This window comes from Trichoderma evansii, assembly GCF_050947405.1.
Source record: "Trichoderma evansii strain SZMC 28006 chromosome Unknown GGI43scaffold_29, whole genome shotgun sequence".
Lineage (NCBI taxonomy): Eukaryota > Fungi > Ascomycota > Sordariomycetes > Hypocreales > Hypocreaceae > Trichoderma > Trichoderma evansii.
Window position 1 is genome coordinate 1 of NW_028145177.1, and position 12,477 is coordinate 12,477.

The 12,477-nt window shown below is 45.7% G+C and overlaps 4 protein-coding genes across 4 annotated transcripts; 2 read left to right on the plus strand and 2 right to left on the minus strand.

Annotated features, from left to right (window-relative positions):
• The first annotated feature begins 3,535 nt into the window (after positions 1-3,535).
• Positions 3,536-5,197, plus strand: GGI43DRAFT_416672 (glycoside hydrolase family 5 protein). The gene is made up of 2 exons (XM_083207331.1): positions 3,536-4,115; positions 4,165-5,197. Exons 1-2 carry the CDS (start codon positions 3,658-3,660, stop codon positions 5,141-5,143), a joined length of 1,437 nt encoding a protein of 478 aa, XP_083055976.1. The 5' UTR covers positions 3,536-3,657; the 3' UTR covers positions 5,144-5,197.
• Positions 5,198-5,386: 189 nt separating this feature from the next.
• On the minus strand, positions 5,387-6,993 carry GGI43DRAFT_416678 (PLAC8 family-domain-containing protein). Its single transcript, XM_083207332.1, has 2 exons — positions 5,925-6,993; positions 5,387-5,814 (listed from the first exon to the last, which is right to left on the minus strand). The coding sequence occupies exons 1-2, from the start codon at positions 6,270-6,272 to the stop codon at positions 5,569-5,571; spliced, it is 594 nt and encodes a 197-aa protein (XP_083055977.1). The 5' UTR covers positions 6,273-6,993; the 3' UTR covers positions 5,387-5,568.
• A 2,281-nt stretch (positions 6,994-9,274) lies between these two features.
• On the plus strand, positions 9,275-10,626 carry GGI43DRAFT_227590 (cysteine hydrolase family protein). Its single transcript, XM_083200470.1, has 2 exons — positions 9,275-9,327; positions 9,396-10,626. The coding sequence occupies exon 2, from the start codon at positions 9,482-9,484 to the stop codon at positions 10,409-10,411; it is 930 nt and encodes a 309-aa protein (XP_083055978.1). The 5' UTR covers positions 9,275-9,327; positions 9,396-9,481; the 3' UTR covers positions 10,412-10,626.
• Positions 10,627-10,840: 214 nt separating this feature from the next.
• GGI43DRAFT_388016 (uncharacterized protein) lies at positions 10,841-11,860 on the minus strand (the record flags this gene model as incomplete). The annotated part of the gene is made up of 1 exon (XM_083204003.1): positions 10,841-11,860. One exon carries the CDS (start codon positions 11,858-11,860, stop codon positions 10,841-10,843), a length of 1,020 nt encoding a protein of 339 aa, XP_083055979.1.
• Between the last annotated feature and the right edge of the window lie 617 nt (positions 11,861-12,477).

Below are 12,477 nucleotides of genomic sequence, written 5' to 3' on the forward strand. Positions count from 1 at the left end.
AGTAGAGGTAGTAGAGGTAGTAGAGGTAGTAGAGGTAGTAGAGGTAGTAGAGGTAGTAGAGGTAGTAGAGGTAGTAGAGGTAGTAGAGACAGTAGAGACAGTAGAGAATAAGGCCACAACCTACCGACAAAGAAGCGCCAAGACTCTGTCCTCATCTTTCCTCTAAACATCGACAGCTTCCCTACTATCGAGATTGGCATCTCTACTTTGCTGCTTCCTGTATTGCTGATGTGAAAATGACAGGAGCTTGATCCTTGCTCAGAGCCACTCGTCCTGAAGCCCGGTCAGAGCTTCGCCGATTCATGGGAGAACCAGACGTTACAGCTTGGCGGTTGTCCTCATTGGCTTCCATATTGGCCATTTAAACTGGCAGAGTTACCACAGGAAGCTCTTTACAAGCTTTCTTGGTGGCAACTTCTGTTGTCTTTACCAAAGACTATCCATAGTATTCATAGCCCCTCTTCATACGAGTGTTGGCAGCGGCAGCAGCAGAAAATATGGGCCGTTAAGGGCTAAGCTTGCTGGAAATTGGAGGAGAGAGGTTGATTTGCTAGTATCTGCTTCTTTTGTAGGAGTATCTGCAAAGAAGTTAGACTGGTCATTGTCTCGTCTATAAAGCTTTTGCTAGTAACTGATTCCACCTCGCTCTCATAGTTATCCATTTCCTTTGCTGACTCCCCCTTTTAGACAGAGTCTCTGGCAAAGGTTTGGGGTAGCGCAAAGTCGACTCCCTCACGGAGTCGACAACCACTCTCCCCGGCCGAAGTGTCTCTCGCGACTCATCATCTGAGTCGGGAATGACCTTCTCGACCAGATCAGCCTGGGGACTTGATATCAACCCTGCCGATCCAGTCACTGCGTTTGCAGTATTCGCGCGGACCAAAGCCTCTTGGGACTTCGAGGCCCTACCTTTCATCCGGTGCCCAGAGGCAGGAGAGGGGACTGCGGCGATTCCTTCTTCTATAGACGAACTCGACTATTGAAGAAGTCGATGAAAGCTTTGGGTTGGCATTGTCACTTCTTCTCACACTTGTGGAAAAAAAAGAGAGAGAGAAGGGGGGGGGTGGAGAGGGAGAGGGAGAGGGAGAAAGAATGTCAATACGCTCCAATTGTGGAGCGGCGCTGTGCTATACTTAACGAAAATAAATATCGATCACGATGGTCACGAAATGAATCTCTTCAAAGCAACCAGGTCAAGGAGGAATAGGTAGTGTCAACGAAAACAAATGTCGAAGCTTTGGTCGAAGCAATGAAGCTGGCTGTCCTTGAAGTGATCAAGAAGAAGAAAAAGCGAAGCGGCAGAGCCTTTTCATTTTCATTCTGCCCGACTACACCGCCTCCCTCGAGGCAGCAGCTGTCAGTTTTTTCCTTTCTAGAAAAAAAAAATGTCATTGTTGCAGTCTGCTTTTGTCTGAACACAGGCTCTGGGTAAAAACAGTATGTGCAGCGTCTCTAAATTGATATGAATCTACTAAAATGCTTATATAGATGCTCACATTAATTACTAGCTGCATTAGCTTAGTACCTAGTAGAAAAACTGCCCGCCATCATGGAGTTTCGAATTTGGTACTATGGGCGCTTTTCTGGGAGACTCGCCTCGACGCGAGCTTGTATCTGGCAGGTGCCTGTTCTGGATATTGCCTGAGGCATTAGTACTTGTAGTGTCCAAATCGTTCTGATTTGTACAATCTTCATACTCTCTCCCTGTTCATCTTTTTGTGATATTGGGCGCCGTGTCATATCAATAGATAAATCGCCTACATCTATAGGTCTCGTATTAGCGCGTCACTTTATCCACACATAGGGCTGACAGTCGGGCAATTTAGTGGTGGCCGCTGTCAAATACTTGCGACCCCACTAAACTCCGCAACCTTCGCGCACCAAGGGGGTTTCGGGTCACTGGCGGAATCTGGGGTAAAATTATGTCACATTTTGGCAATGGGTTTGAAGTGTGTTCGGGTACATATATAGTGCGGCGCGTATACAAACCAGTGAAAGATTATATTCGCCGCCGCCGATTGCCGTCCTATACGCGACATGGTGAAATACGTCGGCGGCAACACGTGCATGTAGCCAACTGTTTGACATAACTGAGGAAATTTGGCCAAGCTTCGGGGAGAATATTGTCCTCTCTCTCTTCTCCATTCCTTGGATGTTAGATAAAATTGAATCATGTAGGGTAGAGGAAAGTGAATTAAAGTACTGCTTTGTCTCTCTCCTCCTGTCTCTCCTCTTTCTTTGGTGTGGTGTGCGGTTACGCCCCCTGCCACCAACTCTCTCTATTCCGATCCATTAGTTCCGAAGCAAGAATACTAGATAAGATGTTATCCCAGCAGCAACGTCTACCTGCTCCTCACTTCCCACGGCAATAAACGGCTCGGTGACCATACATAACCTGTGTAGAGGCAAGAACGGGAGTAGGGGCGGCGGCGGCCGTTTTGCGAGACAGTATCAGAATAACATAACCGTAAAAATTGTATACAGCACAGTGAACAAATCGCCAATTCATTAATGATAAATAGGGCTATCCTACTCGTCGTCATCATCTCATCTTCCTCCCCGTTTCCTTCTTTATCTTCACCACTTCCTCCGTCTGTAAAAATTCATCTTCTGATTCTTCTTCTTCATCGCCAGAATAAATCTTGAATAGATTAAAGGCAAGTATATCGATTTTTTATTATTGATGGACTTGTCTAACCTGAAGAAATGCAATTTCACTTCGATTACCAAGCTATTAATGAATATCCTTCATCATGCGATATAAGTGTCTGGAATATAAAGCTAATCACTTTCGTCGGACTTGAACAGGGCCAAAATCCTTGGCAAACGAACTCTAGCGCATGGGATGTCAACCCTTAGATGTTTGCATATGGCAGAGATATGAATGTAATGTGCCATGTAATATATGTCTCTAAACTTAGAGAGTTAGTATTGGCGAATCAAATTTAGCTGGTGCTAAGAACGAATGATCAATAGTGATTAGCTGTGTATGGCTTTCTCAGAGGTATTTCATAAAAATGAATGCGATAATGGGTTGTCGAGCGCTTGCTGTCGAGCGACCGAAAGATCAGCCAGAAGGTGTATTATTTTAACCACCTCCATTTTTACTGTCTTCATGAAGGTTTTTAACACAAGAGTGCATCCTTTTGTTAGCGATAAACAATACGGATTGTCCATAGAATTTGCTTTATGAGAGCTCATTTCCTCAGATCAACCCAGCCATTCACCGCTATTATTCCTGGGTGTATTCAAATTTTCATTGTGATTTATTCTGTTGACAAACGCGATGCTGTTGAACTAGACTATGAAAAATTATGCGCCCAAAATAGCGTGTGCAGATCCGCGCAAATAGGAAGGCTCTAAGCGTTTTCGCTCCCCTCACTTTTGCCTAAACAAGTGACCTCGGCGTTTTCACAAGCCTTTGGCAAGGATAGCATTAAAGTCATGTGTTTTTAATGATACTCTTTGTGTTGCATTGCAGAAATTACAGCAATGCGATGGATCTTTTAGAATCGCAAATTGTTGCCTAATGATAGCGTCAAGTTTTATACGGGATATAAAAACGAGCCGTCCAACAGCAACAATAGGCTTTCTAATGTGAAACTTGCATTATTCTTTATATGCACAGTAATATCGATAATTTCCCATTTGGTAGCCATGCGAACAGTTGTCTTCTCATCATTGACCCTTGCTCTGCTGTCCCAGAGAGCCGGGGCTGATACGACGCTCTCACTCGACCCGTCAACAACATGGGGTACCTGGGAAGGCTGGGGCGTATCTCTTGCTTGGTGGGCGAAAGCTTTTGGTAATCGAGATGACTTGGCCAGTTTATTCTTCAGTCTGAATAGCCAATCCATCAATGGCCAAACTTTGCCAGGCTTAGGCTTCAATATTGCTCGATACAATGCCGGCGCAAGTAGCAACAATACCTATGATGGCGCCAGCATGGTAGTTTCACCGAATATTAAGCCTTCTCGGCAAATTGATACTTATTGGCTTGATTGGGGTAGCTCCGATCCTACTTCGTCAAGCTGGAACTGGAACGCCGACGCCAACCAACGCGCTATGCTGCAGAAAGCCAAAGCAAACGGCGCAAACATCTTTGAACTTTTTAGGTAAAGTTTACTGTGAGAAGAAGGTCTTTATCATGCTAACAAGAAGGAGTAACTCGCCGAATTGGTGGTCAGACTACAATCACGACCCGTCAGGAAGATCGATTTTGGATAATCTACAATCCTGGAATTATCAAACACATGCCACCTATCTTGCCAACGTTGCCCAGTATGCCAGCCAGAACTGGGGGATCACGTTTCAGTCAGTCGAGGCCTTCAATGAGCCTACTTCACCCTGGGGACCTTCCGGTACTCAAGAGGGTTGTCATTTTGATATATCGACCATGGCTACAGTTATTCCATTACTCAAAACTGCTCTCTCTCAAAGAGGATTATCATCCTTTATTGCTGCCTCAGATGAGTCATGGTATGATTTGGCTATTACGACCTGGATTGGCCTGGGCAGCTCTGTACAAAGCCAAGTGACGCGTGTCAATGTGCATGGTTATCAGGGTAGCGGCGGGCGACGAGACATCCTCTGGACCCTTATTAACGCAGCTGGGAAGAGATTATGGAATTCGGAATATGGAGACGGAGATGGTACAGGTTCTAGCATGTATCAAAACCTGCTGCTTGACCTCGTCTGGCTTCACCCTACTGCGTGGGTGTACTGGCAAGCCATTGATATCCCAGGCTGGGGACTCATCGCCGGCGACAATGACGCGTTGACACTCTCATCAGCAAGCACCAAATATTTTGTTCTTGCACAATTCACTCGCCATATCAGGCCCGGAATGCAGATTTTAACAACTCTGGATGGCAATACAGCAGCAGCATACGACGCTGGTTCTCAGAAACTCGTAATTGTTTCCGCAAGCTGGAATAGCTCTCAAACCATCACCTTCAATCTTAGCTCAGCAAAGACTCCAGGCATCAATGGCGCAACAGTTCCAAGATGGAGCACTCAAACAGGTGGAGGAGACCAATACCAGAGCTATACGGATATAACGATCAACAACGGACAATTTTCTGTGCCTTTCTCTGCTGGACAGGTGCAGACGTTTGAGATTAGCGGCGTTGTGTTAAATTAGTGACATAGGCTGACTTGGAAACTCGTCATTTAATAAAAATTTCGTGGTTTTGAACAAGACTGTAATGCATCGCTCTGACAGTCACTTATACCATTTCGAAGCGTAACAAAGTAAGGCAGCGTAAGTTGTCAAAGATTCGCCAAGCAATACAATTACAAACTTGAACGTAGCTGTATCTTAATAAACGGAGAGGAAAAAGTCACGTTAGCATCTCAGTATTGCAGGAATTGGGGCTGAATATAGTTGCATATTAGAAGAAACTCTAAAGATTGAAGAGAAATTATAACACTAGAACTAATGGGGTATACATCCACACATTCCATCAAGTTAGTGAACATGCCAGTCATTCACTATTACCATTAACCTCGATCAAATTGAATAATTCTTCCGCGCTGTTAAAAACTGGCTCAGTGGAAGATTCAGCCTTAGTTGGCTCCGGGATACGTCATGCCCTCGGTGTTTGACTTGTACTGCTCGGAGTTGACATTGTTCAAGAGAGCCTCGCGATGTGCTGACTCCTTGTCAAGCTGAATGAGGTTGCAACAAGCACAGCAGTAGGACTTGGCCATATCCTCAATACAGGTGCCCTCAAGATTGTACTTTTCGCGGATAGAGGCGCGCTGCATGCTCGCAAGGATACAGTGCAGACCAGGAATACAGAAAAGAAGACACTTGAAGAGCGGAACTTGTTAGTCAAGATATTTACACCCGTGTAGCCAACAGCATGGCGTGATGACGTTGCTGGCGGCTTGAAGTACACAGTATTGAACATAAGACATACCGAGGTATTAACTGGCTCGTAGCCTTCCAACTTGCCGCTCTTATTAACGCGATGGTGCGTCCTACCAAACACAATACAAGGCAAATAGCATGCGAGGAGGCAGGTTTCAATTGGTGAAAAACAATCGAAGAGGCTAGAAGACCACTGAGATGCGCCGGCTGGAGATCTGGAGTTGATGTGGTCGCCAGGTCGAGACAAGACGTCGTTGAAACGATCCTTCCAGTGATTCACATCATCATTGCTAATAGGGCTAGAATGAGCAGGCGCAGAAGATTGAACAGGAGCCTGGACTGGGGCCGCAACGGGGGCCGCATCAGGGGCAACGGCAGTCTCAGTAGGCGCAGACATGTTTATGGCGGGTGGTGGGTGTTGGGTATCAAGAGGTTATAAACAAAGTAAATGAGTGACAAGAGGTGAATAAGAATGAGATTTAAGTATTATTAGAGAAAGTGTGTTGGTAGGTTCCAGGACAAGAAAGTCAAGAAGCCAACGCCGGCACTGAGGACATCTGCCGCCCATTATATACTTTGAGGTGCATGTAAACGAATGCTCTAGCTCCAAAGCCAAACAATCCTTTCATTTTAGGACTGGGATAGTCTGTCTCAAGGCGGACTGACAACCTATGATGCCTAGGGGTTTCAAAAAGCCAGCCTGCAAAGCTGTCAGTGGCTGTCGGGTTTGCCATTGACAGGAATAAGCCTAGATCCACGCGCGAGAGCCCGAGCATGGCCATTGGCTCTTGTCAGAGGATGCGGTCGAGCATATTCTGTCTAGCGTTGGAACGAGCTTGTTCTGGCCTGTAAGCTAATTTCAGCCGCATCTAATGTGTAGTAGATAAAGGCTTGCAGTGATGAGCAGCTTTGCCCAAATCATCCTTGGTGCAACGCCATTCATTGCGTAACCAGAAGGCTGTACAAAGTCAAATTACGAGATAAGAAAGTCATCCAAGAAGATACATTCAAGTCTAAAAAAAGATCACAATAGTAATCTGGCAGCGAGATGGAAGAGCACAAGAGGCCTAAAAGCTCGGCTCGTGCGGATGATAGTCACTGCAAGCGGATGGATAAGCAATGTGAGGATGGTGGTGCCAATGGCATGATACATCAATCACAGAGCAGGCTGGCTTGCATAAGTCGAAACTGACCAAAACGCGTCCTCCCTGCAGTCGTGTCTCTCCGCCATTTGATCACCTATCAAAATTCTGCCCGCTATCGCTTAAGCTGAACACACCCAAACAGATGCTCACTCAATGTCACGAGCTGCGGCTACTGCATAAATCATACTATATCCCCTCATACTAACTGCATTTGACTTTTTTACCAGGGAGTCTATAGGCTGCTTGTCCTGTTTGCTTTTGCTGGGCAGATTGACTCATACGGTGCCACCGCCGGGCATGAAGGATGAAGTGCATTGTGGAAATTGCACTGAAGCCATCAAGGATAGGCTCCTACGCGAAGGCTTGTTTAGAAAGGAGCTATCCTAATGCCTGTATAGTGGCTTCAGCCCAAGGTTGATATTTTTAGTCATCGGCGGCTCAGGTCGCTGAGCTGCCTCGATACCAAAGTCTAAGCCGGGACAAAGTCTATGTCGAGACGTGTATACGAGGCAGCATCACCCATCAACCAGCGTCTTATTGGCCTGAGTGTAAAGAAGAGAGAAGTAGGTACACGTATCGCTCGGGCCACAATATTCGTGAATGATTGCGACTATAGCTGCAGCTGTGGCTTTCGAGCTATAAGACCCCTGCTCTCTTGAGCGCTTCCGTCGTCTCCGCATTTAGGTCTGCTGCACCTATCCACCTTTTCTTTCGCAGGCTTTTTTGTCGTATATTCCAGATATCTTTCTCTATGAGAAGAAGATCGGGATATTGCTTCTTCATAATCTCGTTGATTGCTTTTGCCGTGAGATTTGTGTTTTCTAGGAGCACCTCAATGTTGTTTCTTTGCGCATCAGTCAGGGCAGCGCGCCGGTGTTCAGGAAAACTGATTGCCAAGTTTGCGTCGTGATTGTGATCGCTGGAAATAATTCCTGGAACCCAACGATCGCCTGAATCTTTCCTTTGCACAATCTTCATCTTGAATGGGCAGCCTGTGCGTTTTGTTTTTGATTTACGTAGCCCGGCAGCCCGTGGCTGGTACCGGCCATTCCCACATACACACGCAATGTCATAGCGACGTGGTACGTTGTTTTGATATGAAGAAGGGCGTGTTCTCACAAGCGCATAACCTTCCTCTCTCGCGTGGTCTTGAAGGAATTTAAAAGCTTCATCTGCTGATGTAAAAAACTTATCAATTGGAGGAGGTTGGAGCGGCATTTTTGTGATGATAGAATTTGATGTTACTGCAGATTCTTTTTCGCGACCGCGTATCGTCGTGGTGTTTTGGAGCTTTCAGGTACCCCCTATAACCAGCAGAATGTCAGTTAGAGTGGGTGGGGCCTTTGTTTTCTTTTTCTGCAACTAGCAGTGGTGAGGCTGAGGATCCAAGTGCATTATGAGACTGCTTCTGGCTAGGAGGGGTGGGGTTGGGCGGAGCGGTGGGATCCGGCAGTGAGTCTTGATGAACAAGGTTGAATTTACGGCTAGGAGCCTATTGTGCTTTCTTCATCCTGGGTTCTTGTTTAGTTTGGGCATGGTGAGATGCCTAAAGTTGTTTTCAACTTCGAAGCAGGCAGCTCGATGAGAAAGTACCGAAGCATAAGCCTGTATAAGACAAACCAATGTCCTTGGATTTTCGTTAGGAGGGTAGCAGTGAGAAGAGTACATCGGGTCCTCTGAACCGTGCATGCTTGCCCGGCATTGATCCCCCAGCCTAAATACAAATCCAGCTTTGGGAGGAAACAACAGGGGTCTCAGCCGATTACATGGAACCCTTGTTCAAGATAGCAAACGCACTGTGTGCTCTGGGTTCAGAAGCATCTGCCGAAATAAAGCGAACGCCACAGTTTCTCACAGGTCCTGCAATTAGGGAGCTGGAAACTCAACTTTCACAAATTTTCGTTTTTATGATACGACCGACCAAGTCTCGTGTTAGTCGCGACCTAGAAGCATGTCACATGTAATCTGCACCTCCAAGTTCCAACTGCCGAGCAGGCTTTGCCCTACAAGACCTCCATATGAAATAAGATACAATTAGGCACGTTATTGACCATAAAAGCATCCAGTTCATCGAATTCACTGAATTCTGTCATTGGTCCAAAGTAGAGATGTGACATTTTGCATATATGCTACGGCCTGTAAGGCTGCGAGTACCTAGGTATGTGTAGCTCCTTTTTTTCCGGGGCTGCGAAGACTCAGAGCTGCTTCCAAAAAAGGAGAGAAAAAGAGTATTTTCATCGAACATGAGTTTTACTGAGTACTTTATAAACATTTTCTTCGCGTTATAAAGTCCACAGAAATGCGATGGTCTGCCTACAATCTTCTCATCAGCTTACCAAACTAAGTGGGCTCCTGGCTTACACATATTTCTGAAGCAAAATATGAACTTAGCCCCGCTCGACGAGAGGTGCTACTTCAAAATATCGATTGATATACTTTACACAAGACAATCTCAAACAAAATGCTGCGTCAACCTTCGGTAATGCAATATTCCTGGCCCGCTCGCTATGCCCCGCCAATCCCAGTATGGAGGTCTACGGCGCTTCTCATCATACATAGTCAATACGGATATCGTGATCCTTGGTGGGGCAACAGTTCCAACCCCGACTACGAGAGAAACATTTCCAGTCTCCTTGCCAAGTTTCGCAGTTATTCCGAGACAACTCCTGAGGACGAGCTGCCGCTCATCATCCACGTCCAACTGAAGCCCATGGCGTTTGACTCACCGTTGTATCCGGGCAAAGTCGGCCCTTATGGCGTAAACGGCGAAGAGAAGAATGGCATGGACTTCCTAGAGTGTTCGGTCCCGCTAGTGCAGAGGCCAGACGGCTCTAATGAGCCTGCTGCTTCGTCTGAGCCTGCTGCTTCGTCTGAGCCAGGTGACCCGTCTGTTTTATCATCTAATGAGATAGTTATAACTTCTCGTAGTTATAACGCTTTCAACAATACATCTCTGGAATCTTTGTTAAAAGAGAGAAACATTAGAACGCTCCTTGTGGCTGGAATTACAACTGACCACGCTGTTAGCACCACCGTGCGCGCGGCTTACGATTTAGCTATTAATGGGAAATGGGGAGGGCCAGGTTATATCGCAGAAACCTCCAGGTATTTGTCCACGGATGGAGCTGGGCTGTGGGGGCATAAGAGGCACGTTTACGGTAACCCAGAAGTTACCCAAGAAGACCTACTTGACTGGGCCGTTGATATGGCGAGAATACTCGTAATATCCGATAGCACAAGATGTTTTAGTAGAGAAGGAGAAATGGATGTTGAGATGGTTCATCGAGCTAATGTACAAAGCTTGAGTCCATTTGCTGATGTAACCCGCACTGATGTTGTACTCCGCCAATTGTATCAAGACAAAAGATGGAAAACTTGGACGCTCTCTTAAAACAAGGACATTCCAGAAAAATAAAAAGAATAAAATAAACGTCTATTCCACGGTTTATGCAATTTATACAAGGCAGACAGCATTGTAAAGGGAGTTATTATTCAGTACCCCAGTTTCGTTATCCAGCACCCAAGCGGTGATGATGTCACGAATTTACCGCACTGTCTCTACTGCCTCCAAGTGTATATGGCAGTTAAATATTTTTTATGTGTGGATTGGCTGCCTTGTTGGGTCGTGGCTGGGGTCTTGGACAACGAAACTGGGGTGTGAATAATAATTTCTATCGTAAATAATATCATTATAGAAATTTGGCCTGATCTCAGTGTAAGAGCCTCTAGCTAGCCTATATATAGCGTATCTAATCCTTTGCTGTCCTCTTTATAAACGACCACCGCAGTATCCTCGCACATCTTGAAAGCTTGACTAAATTCAAGAAAAGTCTGGACGCAGGTCGACTTCTCGGGGCATCGTATCGAACTTATCTGTATGGTCGCTATATTTCTTCGATTGGCATGTTGGGACGCAAGGATTCATAGACCAGGCGGTTCCCGATACAGAGGCATCGAGCTCAACATTCCACTGCTTCACGAGATCTGCACATTGTCCGCCTTTAATTCGTATTACTTTGATCATGGGCCTCTCTTCTTTAATGAATTCCATGATTTCGCCAAAGATTCCATTGTTATTGTATAAGTCATATATACGGTTGTTTTCGATAAGCAGCACCAGACTTGTGACGTTGGTAAACAGCCTTAGGGCTTTCATGATGGTATCTCGAGCCCATTGAAGCTTTGGCATAAAAGTAGCGTCCGTATGGCGTTTGCAATTCATTATTCCGGGTACAGTATCGCAACGAGTTGCACGACAGTTCAACACTTTATCGTCGAATCTCAGTGTCAAGTTCCTAACACTCTGTCCTATGACGCCGCCTAAGAGTTTACTGTTTGTAGATTGAGGCATAGAAAATTCTTCCTCATCACCTAGTGGGATTTCTCCGAATTCTGGGGTAATGGCTAATTGAAGCTGCTTCTGCTTCTGGCCCCAATACGCAAGACTTCCTTCTTCCCACAACTGCTTGCAGGATATCATCAAGTTGAAAACATTAAAATAATTCTTGTTGCTGCGAGTACCCCCATGTATCCGCCTATTGAACCAGAGACTCTGGGTTTTGCCAAGACAAGGAGCATATCTATCCCACGGTATCTTTTCATGCGGCCAATGTGTGTTTTTGGAGAAGTGGACAAAGGCAATAGAGGCGAGAGTGATGGGATTTTCATCGTTGTGCCTGTCTTCATAATCTTTAATAACCATGAGCAGGTCAAAGTCCTGGTCTTCCCATAGCTCATAGAAGATTTTGAAGCGAACCTCCAACGGCATTTGCAACAGGTGCGGTCTTGGGTAGGGCGAAGAAGAACGACCAACACGATCTTCGTGCCGAAATGTACCCATGTTGAGCATTTTTTGGTTCTGGCTCTTGGGAGAAGTTTTGCGATGTTGTAAAATTTTGATAATGATATAAGTCTGAATGATGTAATGACATATAAATCGTGGGAGAGAGAGAGTAGATTTAGCGCAAATCTTGGGTAGCCATGATTTATTTATCTACTCTAAAAGCAGCATCTCATCGAGATTGCGGGATATATAAAAGTAAACATCTGACCAGATCCATCTCAAGCTGCATTCAAAGTGCCCTGAGATGGTGTGATTGCATTGCATCTCATGCAGGAGATGGACGCAAGCAACAGCAATATTACAAAGGCACAGTGCGAAGATGGCGAATAGCAGTCCAGCTGGAGTAGTCGGTCAAGAGTATCTTTGCCCCCCGTTGCATTAGATCCAATCACGGCATCCCACCTGGCATGGGAAGGAATCCGAGTGAAACATACATGCGCATGAGGTGCGTCTATCACGCTAGACGAGGGTGATACTACTGCTGCAGCTACACAATAGTTCCAAAGCAATGTGTGCACTTTCAGCCGGATATGGTAAGAGAGAAGATGATATTGTCTATATGTATAAGTGTATTGCACAAAGAACATTGTACAAAAAATGAAAACGCTGCGTGG

What these genes read in the sequence shown, in the direction of transcription:
- GGI43DRAFT_416672 (XM_083207331.1), top strand. Translation starts at nt 3,658, where the DNA reads ATGCGAACAGTTGTCTTCTCATCATTGACCCTTGCTCTGCTGTCCCAG. An exon ending in AACATCTTTGAACTTTTTAG is followed by an intron (nt 4,116 to 4,164) that starts GTAAAGTTTACT and finishes AACAAGAAGGAG; the next exon opens with TAACTCGCCGAATTGGTGGT.
- GGI43DRAFT_416678 (XM_083207332.1), bottom strand. Translation starts at nt 6,272, where the DNA reads ATGTCTGCGCCTACTGAGACTGCCGTTGCCCCTGATGCGGCCCCCGTT. An exon ending in ACGAGCCAGTTAATACCTCG is followed by an intron (nt 5,815 to 5,924) that starts GTATGTCTTATG and finishes CCGCTCTTCAAG; the next exon opens with TGTCTTCTTTTCTGTATTCC.
- GGI43DRAFT_227590 (XM_083200470.1), top strand. Translation starts at nt 9,482, where the DNA reads ATGCTGCGTCAACCTTCGGTAATGCAATATTCCTGGCCCGCTCGCTAT.